At 39.8% G+C, this 13,989-nt stretch overlaps 1 protein-coding gene across 2 annotated transcripts in view; it reads left to right on the top strand.

Moving 5' to 3' along the window:
• zdhhc9 (zDHHC palmitoyltransferase 9) overlaps positions 1 to 13,989 on the top strand; it is a 29,413-nt gene that overhangs the window by 5,941 nt on the left and 9,483 nt on the right. For both annotated transcript variants that reach the window (XM_074674837.1, XM_074674838.1), the window contains exons 2-5: positions 3,733 to 3,893; positions 9,477 to 9,635; positions 12,525 to 12,662; positions 13,101 to 13,147. In XM_074674837.1, coding sequence (XP_074530938.1) covers positions 3,733 to 3,893; positions 9,477 to 9,635; positions 12,525 to 12,662; positions 13,101 to 13,147 — 505 coding nt within the window. The remainder of the gene's footprint in view (positions 1 to 3,732; positions 3,894 to 9,476; positions 9,636 to 12,524; positions 12,663 to 13,100; positions 13,148 to 13,989) is intronic.

Genomic DNA, 13,989 nt, shown 5'->3' on the forward strand with positions numbered 1-13,989 from the left:
AAGGGCTTGAAATGTTCACAAAGATAAATGTCTTGAGTCATCCAGATGGTGACATGGTGACGTATTAATCCAGGGTTCAGGGGTTTAGTTTGTGTGAAGTTGAATTCAAGGATGTGTCTTTTTTAGAAAGCTTCTTATTGCTCAGCTTGTGTTGTCTTGAGTTAGGAGGGGAAATCCTCTGGATCAAAGTCTGCAGTAGACACACCCTAATGCATATATTGCCAACCCACCATACGCATAAACACAGCAGAGTGAGCTTAGCTCTTTCCATGCAGCCAAAGCAGCACTGTGTGTAGCTTATCTCTAACACTTTATGGCCAGCTGATTGCAGCTGTTGCAGACTTGAGGTCCCATTACTCAGCAAATTGTTCTCTCACGTGTGTGCCAATAATTCAGGGCCCACTGATCAAACTTATATGACTTTGTGTAAGTATTTAATTTGCCTCTCATGTAAGCAAAGTAGGGTAAGATGTGGAAATAAAATCTGGGATGGACAAAATTAAAACAGAAATGTGTTTTGTGTGGTTCCTATGAAGTCATGGTACTATGTAACAATTTGCATTTAATCACTGAAATATCTCAATTTTTTAATAACTCTGAGTCTGAGAAGATGATAGTAGTAGGGTTTTAGAATCACAGTTTAGCCATTAGCAAAGAGACTGAAAGACTGCCACAGTGTCACCTTTCTGACTCCTGCTAAACCAGAACAAGCTAGGATGAATCAGCATTTCCATCATGAAGATATGCTTCATAGCTCTGCTTTAGAAACAGACTTTAGAAACAGACTTGCGATGTGATGAAAATTGGTGTTGCCTATCTGACTCTTAAGCTGTTTGGGTTAGCTGTTGTTGGCACTGGCTAGCTAGCATGTTTCGAGCCATGTTACTACCATTAGCTTGTTTAACAGTGCTAACGTTCTTTACTCCATTAAAAAGCTAACTGATATTTGGTAACTCTTTCACTCATCACCCATCTGTGTTCAGTTATGAAAAATCATGGGCTAACTGCATAATTTCCAAAGCTGACTAAGCTATCTGAACATACTTTAAGTGTTTTGGCTTCCAAGTTATGCTGGCAAGCTAGAATGCTATAAGTTAGCTCACTAGCCCCACCATCCTTTAGTTTAGCTTTTTTCCAGATACAAACTTTGGCAAACTTTAGACATAACAAGTGCCTTTCCATGGAAGTATTACCATTAATATTTGTTCTTGAAGAGTACAATCTGCTGAAAGCTACTCAACGCCACTAGATCTGCTTTACTGTGTGGCTGAAATGACAGGTACAGATTAAGTGAGAATGGCTGTGAACGTGTGTGTAGCACGTGAGTGTCACTTGGTGGTCTGATTAATTGCAGCAGTGATGAAAACGTTTTCCCCACATGGACACAAGCTCTGATTAAGTCCAGTGTTTGGTGTGACTGATGAACACTCAGCGTCACTGAGCGGGCACCACCCTGCTCCTCACAAGCACAGGAAACGGACATGTCCAGGAAGGACGTGGGGGCTTGATGGGAAGTGATGATAGAGTGTGCCCCGAATACCTACAAGTCATCATTACGGGAATTACGCTTCATCGACAGACTGCCTTCCCCTCAGTCTGAATCCAGCGGCTGCTCCCTGTGCGAACAAACGAGCCAAACATACTTCACAGGCTGCTCCAGTGGAAACCTCTATTGATCTGAACTCTGCTCCGAGTTTCCATTAGTGTGAAAAAAGACACTGCAGGGAAACTGGTCAGGCCAGTCCAGCAGGTGCTGTGTGTGTGTTTTATATGTGTACTGTGGTTTCATCAGTGCTCAGGTATGCTGATACACCTGGTTTTATCTTCTGGTACTGCTACAACCAAACAGGTCAGCTCTGTCTCTGACAGGTTGTGCTGAATAACAGCTGTTTTCTAAACTTCCTCCTAGCTTTGCGTTTGTGTGTGTCTGTGATTGTTCTTGGTAAGAATAAGATGATAAAAGTAGATCTGCTATCTCCTTGAATTGTCTGTTTTACATCACACAACTGAAATATAATCAATTTAAATGATATAAAACAAGTTGGATCATGATATGTGACTAGCTGTTTTTGAATCGTAAGACAACAGATGCTCAGTGTTCTGATTTAAGTCTTGGCACAGATGTACATCTTTAGTTCTGTGAGAACTCTTCTTTGCCTCAGCACATTGATATACAAAGTAGATCTGAGGGTAAAAGTATTAATTTTATCAAATAGCTGCCAACTAAACCAGAATTAAACTTATTTATTGAAAACATGGTCACGTTTTAGTGCCACTTAACAGCAGGTCAGGCCACACAAATAATTTAAAGCCTCATTTATGTAACTTAATCTGAAGCTGATACGTGATATGTGTAAATGGCTGTTTTCCATTTGCTGTATTATGGTCTACAAAGATGCACCTTGTAATTATGTGCTGAAAAACCCTACATTATTTATTCTTTTTCTGCACCTTATCAGCAGGTAAAGTCTAGTTCATCAAGTTTTGCAAAGTCTTGTTCTGTCCAACCCCCCTCAAATTTCCCCCCGTAATGATTTTCAAGAGAAAGGAAAGGAGCTTTTGTCAGTCATGAATTAAGGAAGGCAGTTTTAGAAATTCAAATAAGAAAATGAATTATAACGGATTAAAATGTCCTTCTTGTCGACCTGCTAGCTGCCTTACCAGCTTACTGCTCCAGCTCTGATTATACTGAAACTGTAAAACTGACTTCAACAAAAAGAGAGAACGTTAATGTGATGTAGCCAGAGGATTTCAGGTTGTGTCCATTTAGAGGAACGTTTTGAATTCCTTATAACCACAAAGAAAAATCAAGAATGTAAAGAAAAAGCTTGGTGCTCAACTAGTCAGGCTTTGCTTATTGACTTGCTGCACCAAAGCTAGTCATGTACCGGATGGCACAGTACAGTACCTTGCAGTCCTGTAGTGTAACACTAGTGTTGCATTATGAATATGAATATGAATGATCCTGGCCACATGGGAGGGGGATGAGGCAGCCCAGTTTAACTATTAATAACTTCATGTAGAAGCTTTTGGTGCTGCTGTTTCTGTTCCGTCGCAGTGTTTTGCTCTGCAGCTCACATCTGTGATCAAACTGAGCAGTGGGCTCTCTTTTACTTTAAAGTCAGACCCTTCTGGCTTTTATTCCTGTATCCTTGCAAGCAGAGAAGTATGCCAGTTTTTCCTCTGTTCTTCCAGGAAGTGTGGGCTGTGGCTCGATGTTTATTCACGGTCATGACTTCAGCATGGTCCAGAGAAAGGGCAGCTCTCACAGTTCCCCACCTTCTGCTCAGAACAACAATTTAAAATATGTGCCTTGTCCTGTCGTGCCCTCTCTACACATGCTCAGTTGGAGAAGGTGCTCTTGTCTTCAGCTGATGAGCAAGGCTATAAAACATTATGAAAAGAGTTTCAAGAGTTTTCATCTAAAGTGTGAAATCTTGGTATGCATTTGACTGTTCTTGCTGACATAATGTCAGAGAATAAAGTATTTTGTTGAAGCATATTGTTACCAATGGTATGAATTTAATAAAAGTGAAAAAGCACATCAAAGTAGATGAACATGTTTTTCAAACAAAAATGCTTTACTGGTTACCAAAATGGTTCCTTTTTTGTTAAATATTTTCAAGTATTGGAATAATGATACAAAATGCTCAGCTTGTAGTTTTGTTACAGACTGGATTTTGGCTTAACTTTTATCTTGTCCTGTAACTATTGTTTTTGTTATTTCAACAGGTGTCCATACCTGGCTGTCCATCTGTCTCCTGCCATCCCAGTTTTTGCTGCTCTGCTCTTCCTTTTTGTCATGGCCATGCTTCTGAGAACCAGTTTCAGTGACCCTGGGGTGCTGCCGCGGGCTCTGCCAGAGGAGGCCGCTTTCATTGAGATGGAAATTGGTGAGTTACAAGAATGGTTTGCTGAAAGTTTATCTTTATTTTTTTTCCATTATCTTAACTGTTTATTTGGACTCCAAAATTGATTTTTGATACCATGTAAAACAAATTAAACTGTAACCTTTTCACATCTCAACTGCTCTGGTTGGATCACGTGGATCTCAGGGCAACTCTTCTGGTCCACATGGAGCAACTGTTGTTAGTTTAAAAAAGCTTTAATAATATCCCTTCTAACATAATATTCTCACTCGTAAAACCAAGCCACTAAACAGTTTCAGGACACAGTTGTGCATTTAGAAGCTAAAGAGGATGGCTATTTTATAAAAGAGTTAGTGGAGACCAAAAATGGAGCCAAAAGGAAAGGTTAACTTTGTCCCTCTTTTCATTAGCAGGACTCACAATAAATGGTTTTGTCTCTTTATGACTGCTGGTTGTCAGAATGATATCTTAAAAAGCCTGGGACACACATACACAGCGTGAGTTTTTGATGCACGACCAAAGGTTATGAATTATGTGCTACTCAGCCCGATGCTCTCACTGTGGGATGGAGTCTTGACAGTTGCTGAAATAGTTGTCTTTGAAAAGTCTTACAGATAGAAGTTGTAAATACAGAACTTGAATTAAGCAATAAACATGGAGTACTGACGTTTTCCAGGTGTTCATAGTGTCATGGCTGATAAATTCTAACATGCTAGAAATTCATCCAACTGGTTCAGTGTGACATCTTGTTTCTGCGTCTTTCTAATCAAGGATTTGCCTGAATGTTAATGGATCAGTTGTATAAAGACAGAAAGAGGAAAGCCAGCCCAGCACTATCTGATTTCTTGCACCTTCTTTAATCAGATCCACTTAGAAGTTTCTTCTGTTTTTAAGTAGTCTCACTTCTTCTGGAGTGATTGCAGTCCAGCTCTCACCCTGTGCTTGGATAGCAGACATAATCAGTACTGATACTGCATCTGGGTGTCTTATCGCCATCCAATCAAACCTGAAGTGATATGAGACGGTTATTACAGGTCATGGGATGATATCCTCATTATCCAAGTTGGTGAGACAGTAGAAAGTTGGCTGAAGTGAGAGGATGATGAGGGCATAAATGCTATAGTTTGTATATGTACATTAAGCAGACAGTGCTGTTGGTTTATTCATGTTTGTTTGGGGCTGAGGGTTTTGTGTGCATGTGGAGCTCAGTCTGGTACATCATTACAGACATCCTGTTGTCTCATTAACTCCAACAAACTATACACAGCAGAATAACAACAACAAAGCTTTTGCACTAAAAAAACACCAAGCAGTGCATCTTCTATTTTTCATGCTGACTTTCAGACTCTCTTCATCTGAAGAAATAAGCTTTTATGTTCTGCTTGCTGCGCCCTGACCCCCCTCTGCTCCTCCCTGTCTGTCAGTCTGTCTGCCTGTGTGTCTGCTCTGTGTTCACTCTTTGTCTCAGCCAAGGATTCACGGCGTCCTTCAGCCATCACTCGTGCCCGCTCTCTCCTCTCGATGGGCACAGGGTGGGGGGGCTGGTCTTGTCTTATGATAGAGGGGGGCTGTAAAAGTGAGGCAGAGGCTGTCCTCGGCCCTCAGAGAATGGGTCAGCAGGCAGCCAGAGACTCTCTCATCCTGAATGTGACTCATATGTACACAGGATGACAAGAGGGGACTAACCAGCTGTGTCCATTACGACCTGTGGAGACTTACTCATCCTTCATGTAGTTTTTATAAGGAAAACTCAGGAGAGCTTATCAAGGTCTGTGTAAAAAAGAACTCCAAGTTATGACTTTTTAAAAGTGGGCTCATATTTTATAAAGAGATGATTTGGTCGTGAAATAGTCAGAATTAAGAAAAAGAGTTCCTGTGTTTATTTATTTAACCTTTATTTAACTAGATAAAACCCATTGGGATCTAGATTGCTTTTGTAAGGGTGACCTAACCAAAAGGGTCAGCAGCACACGTCATAATAAATAAATAAGTACAATCCAGTCATTACAAGAATGATTGAAATAATTCTTTAAGAATAAATTAAAAAATGAATTACAGATTAAAGTGCTGAAAGTAAGTCAAAAAGGGTTAACAAGTTCAAAAATCACAGGCATTGGTCTATAGATACTCGTTTGTCATTTATATATTGTCATGAGCAGTGGTGTGCCGATCAATCTAAAATATTGATATACTGATGCCAACATTGGGATCAGTATTGATCAATACATGGGTGATGAGATTGATACTTAAATTTCAGTTTCTCCTCTACATGTGCTCCTTTCAGTTGCTCAATCGCTCATGTGCTCAAAGCTATCCATATATCTGGATAGATAGATAGATAGATAGATAGATAGATAGATAGATAGATAGATAGATAGATAGATAGATAGATAGATAGATAGATAGATAGATAGATAGATGCAGTAAAAGCAGAAATTTATCACAAACACAATAAATCTCGCCTTGAAAATTGGAAATGGATTGATTGTCATTTTATGTCATTTCATGCGTTTGTAAGACCACGTGTGTGAAGTGGCTCTTTGTAGTACCACGGTCATTTTTTTGGCTCTTGGTCTCTGACTGGTTGACCACCCCGGCTCTAAGATAAATGAGTTCTGACAGGTTTAGATCAGTCTGTAGAGCAATCCATGCATAAGGGGCAGCAAAGCTGAAAGCTTTTTTCCCCATTTCAGTCCTGACATGAGGAACAAGTAGTTGAATGTTTTCCTGGGAGCGCAAGGCATAAGCTTTCAGATCTTTGGAGGAGTCCACATAAGTATAGAGGAACCCAGCCAAGAAGAGCCTTGTAAATTAGAGACAGCCAGTGAGTGTACCTGCGAGCTTTTAGAGAAGGAAAGCCAGAAATAGTATAGGGCTCACAGTGATGAGTGAGGCAACTGCAACCAGTAACAAACCTCATAACACAATGGTTAACAGAATTCAAGACTGCAGACATTTGGTGGAAGCCGACATGTACAGGACATTGCCATAATCAAGCAATGGTAAAAATGTTGCAGAAACGAGACATTTTTGAGCTCTGAGGGAGAAGCAGGATTTTTTTGTAGAGGAAACCTACTTTCAATCTGAGTTTAGCAACAAGGTTGGCTATGTGAGCTCTGAGGGAGACCTCATGATCAATAAGAAAGCCCAGATGTTTATAATTAGGCATTGGCTCAATGGGTACACTATGTGAGGTGAAGATTTAGATTTAAAGGATGTTTCCCGGCAACTCACTTTTGTTTCAGAACACCATCAGCTTTTGTTTTTCTAGTTTGAGTTTCTGCAGCTGAGATTGAACCATATTGAAAGCAGACTGCAGATACTCAAAAGCCTGGATAATTGAAGTGGAGCAACAATAAATGTCAATATCATCCACATAAAATTGATACCAGGCATTTAATGGAGCTGTGACAGTGCTCTGCCACTTTCTGCATCCAGAGTGAAATGATGATGATATATTATTAAAACCTAAAAACCCTTTCAGTTGGTCGCTGACTAGCCTTTCAAACTCTTTTGCCAGTATATACAAATTTAAAATTGGTAAGAAGCTACTAAAGCTAAAAAGTCCAGGATTAGGAGGTGAAAGGAAAAAAAAAACATGACACAGTTCATCCTTGATGAACATATTACTTTATTTTTGCTCTTAATTTTATTCTTACACACGCAAGGTCAATAAGTGTTGCAAAGAGCAGTGTATTTAATGTTTTTTTTTGAGTTGTGTATTTTTGGACAGCGCAGTGAAGACAGGACAGTAAATAGAGTGTGTCTACTTTTTTTTCTTTTAATTCCATAAAGACATCTTAATTATAACTCATTGTGAGTATGATACTTCTCTCCTTAGAAAATGAGGGTCATTGACTTTATTTTCAGTCCAGTCCAGTCAAAGAAACAGTCCAGCTTTTGATGTATGGTGAAAATGCTTTAATCAAGCAGCTGCTCAAAGTCAAACATCTCCAGAAATCAGTTAGTTGATTCTGACATCAACTATGCTGGTGGTCTTTGGTGATTGGATACTTAATGCTTAGCTAAGCTAGCTAGTTTTTCACATTAGAAAAAAAACTTTCTTCCCCAAATGATTCCTCAGAATGTATTGTCACAACAGTTTCACCACAAAGTTTTAGGTCCTGTGTTTACCTTCAAAAATGAAAATGAGCCACGTTTATTCGAGCATGTCATTACATGTTTTCTCAAGGAGATCGTCTTGTTTCAGTCCTATTTTTGTTTAGTTTCATGCTCTACTCTTCTCATAATCTCCCAGAATGCTCATGACTTAGGTGCTAACATGACCATGTGAAGAGTATACCGTGTAGCAGCCTACTGTAAATGTAGCACTCAGTTTAACATCTTTCATCCCACCTTCACAGCTCGCACACAGTATGCTTTTTAATGTGTTAAGGTAGCTGTTTTCTGTTACGAATGTGGGCGAGCTAACAGCCGGTATAAGAGGCATGTATGGATGTTTTATTCCATCCTGAGGCTGGGGCAGGCATGTTGATGAAGCTCCCGCTGCCTCGTTGCTCCATCCCCCTCAGCCTGTTAGCGACTGGTCCCGAGGGGGAATGCTAATACGAGGAGAAGCTTCCTCCTGGAATATCTAATGCCACTCGCAGACACAGGCTTTGCTACCCGAGGGAGTGGCATCATTCCCTGTGAGTGATGACTCATTAATTTATCCTCCGCTGGTTTATCCTGAAAGACACTAATCCTGTGCTCTGTAGATTCGTAATGCGTTAACACACAGTGCATTTTGTGCTGTTAGATGAAACATTCTTTATATCAAAAGTTCAGATAGCTTAGATTCAGGCTTGCAAACACTGCTCTTACTCTCATCACTTTCTCTAACCCAGGTAATTAGATTTTCACAAATATCACATTTATTGTGTTTCTTCATCCCAATAAATCAAATGAGCATGAATGTGTTTTTCCTATCACCTCTTACATTCTTGCACCCCCTCTGCAGCACCTTAATGGTGAATTTCTGTCTAACAGCTGCACTCATGAGAGACTCTAGCCAGCACAGACGCTCTTTCCTGCATCATTAGCCAGCCGCTCAAACCTCTCAGCTCCTGCAGCGCAACATAATCACAGAAATATGGATCAACAAGAAATGTGAAAGTGTGACAATATTTTTGCACTGTTGATAGCAAAGAAATGGCTGTGAAAAACGGCCACTGTTGAGAAGCTGATGCACAAAGGAGGCACTTTGACATTTATTATTAATAATATGAGCAGTGATTTCACATTTATCCAGTATTCTCAGTACCTTATAGAGCAGATGTTCATTCAGTTACATTATCAAGGTTAAGCTGCAGGATTTGTGACTTACATTCCAATGTCTTTATCACTTCTCTCACATTCCTCACTAAATGCTGAAAAATTTCTAGCAGGCAAATGCAGTACAGTGAGCATGAGTATGGTCCAATGTAATCCAGAGCAGCAGTGTTTTTGTAATTGTGAAAAAATTGCCACAAGTGTTATATTTTAATTCTTAGGACTCGGTTTGGCGTTGGTGTTTTGTAACGCAGTTAGATCGACACCTTTTGGTAACAATTTCTGGTGTGATCCTGTCTGTCAGCACCTTCTAATGAGTATTATCTGTTCCTGCAGAGGCTGCCAATGGGAATGTTCCTGCTGGGCAGAGACCCCCGCCTCGGATTCGCAACGTGCAGATAAACAACCAGATTGTCAAGTTAAAGTACTGCTACACCTGCAAGATCTTCCGGCCACCAAGAGCATCACATTGCAGCATCTGTGACAACTGTGTTGGTATGAAAACTTCTCTAATCTGATATCTGTTGTTCACTGTTAAAAAAGTCTTTGCATCATGAGAGTGTGGGAGAAAACAACACTCAGACTGTGATGATTGTAGAAAAAGCCTGGGTCTATGTTGTCTCCCTGCATGTGTATGTGTCACAGTAGGAATAATATTGATATCGCAGCTTCAAACATGAATGTTGGGGGTAAAGGTTTAAAAAAAAAGAAGCTTTCCAGGTTTATGTCTGGGACACTTTGTTCTTTGAACGTGTGTGTGGTATGTGTGTGAATGTCATCTGTCAACTCTGTGGAGTAACAGTGATTTGGCCTCTGATGAGTGAGGAATGCATCTGAGCGGAGTGTAGCCTCATAAGTGATATGAGAGAAGACAGTAGAGACTCAGTGCGGGGATAAACGCACAGTCATTGTGAACACTGCTTCATCTGTGTCCACCTGCTGTGGAAACACACACACACACACACACACACACACACACACACACACACACACACACACACACACACACACACACACACACACACACACACACGCGAACATAGTCCAAGAATGGCACACCAGCATACCTTAGTAATCCCTCTTTTTACTGCAGAAACTTTTCCTTTTTGCTTCACGTCATTTGTAGAGTTTAAAGTCCTTCACAGAAAAAAACGCAGAATAAAAACTGCAAAATCATTTCATGGATTTTATTTGTTTATGCCTACGGCCTTCAGGAGTTAATATATTATGAGATGTCTAAAGCTAGATACAGCCTTTGAAGGTTGTTTGTAGCATGCCTGAGTTTAAGTAAAACAATAACATTGGCTCTGTACTGAACTGCTGCACTAATTTTGTTTACATTTTGAGAGGTTCGGATGAACAAAAGAGCAATTTGGTCTCACTATCAAGCAAATACAGCGCTGGAGGCAGGAACTTTAGAGCAGTGTGAAGGACTTTGGTTCACCTGCTCTGAAACTCAAATAAAACTTGTTGGCTTGACATATCAGCTACCTACAGTATCTAAAGTGTAACAGACTGGTATTTTTATTGTCTGACGATAAGAAGGTCATGAAAAGAAATATGCGGAATTAACAGCAACAAGTGTATTATAGTGAAGAATCACACAAAATACAACATTCAATTTAGCATGTGGTAACAGGGAAAAGAAAGGTGGATTTTCTGTTATCTCCATGCAGTCTGAAACATACACTTGTCTGATCGTAAAATATGAAAAAGACACCAGCAGTGCTATTAAGCTACCTGAAAACAATTGAAGCTAGGATACAGTGATCCCACCCTGGTATCAGTTATTGGTCTGAAACAGACTCAGACGGCAAGATTCAATATTGGTTACAAAGGGTGGATCCACAGGGCAGATCTACTCAACTCAGTTCTATGTTCTTCTGTGTTTACAACACTAGTAGGCATTGTAAACACAGGAAGGAAGATAAATACAGTGGATCGGAAGTTTTAAAGTATTTCACGCTTGTTTCACTAACAACTTTAATGGTAATTTTCTAAATGTGCACATGTACTTTAGTTCCTCACTTATCCACTGCTGAGGTTTACAGATAAATTGAAATTCCAGTTGGTATCCAGAATTTACTCACCACACATTTACAATCCAATTAAATAACAATAGTCAGTTTGGATATGATTTTACTTCATTCTGGTTTCTGAATTTGGAAAGACCTGAAGTTGCCGAAATGTAATTTGCAGTCTCATTCTCCTATTAAGGAATTAAGAATGCTTAATTGGCTGACACCAAACACAAGTATTTGTATTGGCATTGGGACAAAAAGTTGGATTGGTGCACCTCTAATTTCGATGTTTGAATATTTAGACCTCGATTGCTCATCTTCTGTGATGCATAACCCACAGAGGTCTGTCTAACTGTTGGGTAAGGACAAGTCGCCTCAGATTCTCTCTCAGATGTAGTAACAGAGGCAGAATGGGGGGGCAGTGGTAATGTGCATCATCAGAGTTAGCAGGGCGAGACAGTTCTTAGTGTGTGTATGCATATATGTGATGCTAATCATTGCTTGTTTGCACGCCATGCCTCTTGTGTTTCTGCTGAATACTGTTTCACAAACTGAAATGCAAGAACACACTCTGAGACATCAGTATTTTGGATTCAATATGTAAATACGAAGGTGAGATAGTGGTGGAGCTTTGTTTTTGTGTTGCAGTCTGTAAGCTTTGGGCTGTTCTTTTACTATGTGAATGTTAACTTCCTGAATGTGTAAACAGGTTTTTTATAAACTCAATTTTCTCTCTCTTCCTTAAGCACTCTAACTTGTATAAGTTATCGCTGAACATCATCATTTTTCCCTCCCTGTATTTATTTTTTAACTGTAAAGGAATTCTTACTTGGTTTTATGTCAGCGGTTCATTGGATTGACTTTACAGTGATGTACTGCTGAAGACCTTCAGGGGTAGAGGAAGAAGCTATTGAGATACTCAGCTGCTAAGTGTATATGAACACTTTTTGCACTGAAGGTCATCACTGTAAGATTTCTCTCTAAATAATGTATGCATTTATTTTAAACATTATATCTATCAACCATCTGTCTCTTGCATCTCTGAATGTTTACAGTAAATTGTTGTGAAACTCCATCCAGCCAGTGCAGTGTCGTGTCTCCTGTTGTCTGTCCCTGACCTGTTTTCACCTGGCTTTCCTCCAAAAAACAGAGGAGGAGAGGCAAAGAGGAAGTGATCACTATATTTAGACTGCAGGTTTAAAGGAGCTGAGCACAAGGCTGCCTTTGCCTAAAAGACTGCAGCTGAGACTGATTTATTTTCAACTCCTGTGTGATTACAAAAAGTTGCCATTGCCCCAAGCTTAGAAAGCAGCTTTAGGTTCACTTTATATTATTATACAAGATTTGTCTTTGTTTTTTACAGATCGTTTTGATCACCACTGTCCCTGGGTGGGTAACTGTGTGGGCAAGAGAAACTACCGATACTTCTACCTGTTCACCATGTCCCTCTCCCTGCTCACCATTTACATCTTCACCTTTGACATCGTCCACGTTGCCATGCGTGAGTATCCTGCTAATCTGATCTTAAGCAACAAACTGTTGCAACATGTGAAAGAATGAAACATGAAGAGTTTGAGGAATGTGGAAAAACAGGAAAGACTAGCCGTGTGAATACAAATGAATGCACATGTGCGACCTTATGACTACAACCTTCCTCAGACCAGGCTTTTGCTAGAGCATGACATGACATGCAACAGAAACTGACAGCTGGACATGAATCCTTTTTCATCCTTGTCCCACTTCAAATGCAGACAGTGAGAGGAGACGAGTAAGCAGGAGTGTTTCTAGCCAGGATAATTAGCTCTGGGCTTGTTATCTTAATACTGGAGTACTGTGTGAATAATGTGCCTTTTTATGTAAGGAAAAATGAATAATGAAGTCGTGACATTTCTAGAAAGTCTTTTCTTTTCAAGTCCCCTCTGTGATGTTTTCTTCACAGGTTCGGTGGATAATGGCTTCCTGAACACTTTGAAGGAAACACCTGGGACATATCCTTTTTCCAAAGCGTATATCAAAAAACAGCTGCTGGTTATGTGTGTTTGCCAGGTTTCCTGAAATAGAAAATGAAAAAACTTGAAGACGCTTTTGAAGAATTGGACCCAGTCTATGTCTGTTCCCTAAACCTGTCCCTGAATAGTGATTTTCTAATAATAGCTGAACATCTTGGAACATGGAGCCTATCAAGCTTGGGATTTCTTCTTGTGTCATTGTTGCCTTTTTCAAAAGCAAAACTCAGATGTGTTGGGGAAACAAATTATTTGAACAAAGTGTGTTGTGTGCTTGTTTAAAAAGCAGTCCTAAGCATCTTTACTAATGAGTGTGTGACCTCAGTGATAATGTAGTGTTACTTTTGAGGGCCAAGAAGCACATCTTCATTAGTTTGCGGGGTTCTAGGTCATGGAAAGAAAAAGACCAAACAAAACAAGAAACTTTAAAATCTCTCTGGAAGCTGATAAGGAATACATATACATGAGAGTTAACATAAGGATTCCCTATGTTGCAAATATAGCCCTGTGATTGTCTGGTGACCAGTCCAGGGCGTACCCCATCTCTCGCCCTAAGACAGCTGGGATAGGCTCCAGCCACCCAACCCTGAATAGGATAAGCGGTATAGAGGATGAATGAATGAATGAATTTATTGCAAATGCAGGCCAGCAAACTTACTACATTCATGCATCATATCTAAACAAAACATGCTGTGATGTGGTTGATGTTGTTAGCATAACTGCCAAATAGGCTTATTTTGAAAAAACAAAGGCTAATGCTAGCTTTTTTCCTGTACTGTATTGATGGGTATTAATGGTATTTATTGACTTTACACTATAATG

Source organism: Halichoeres trimaculatus, unplaced genomic scaffold (assembly GCF_033239565.1).
Source record: "Halichoeres trimaculatus isolate MK-OKI-2021-1 unplaced genomic scaffold, fHalTri1.1 fHalTri1_scaffold_7, whole genome shotgun sequence".
NCBI lineage: Eukaryota > Metazoa > Chordata > Actinopteri > Labriformes > Labridae > Halichoeres > Halichoeres trimaculatus.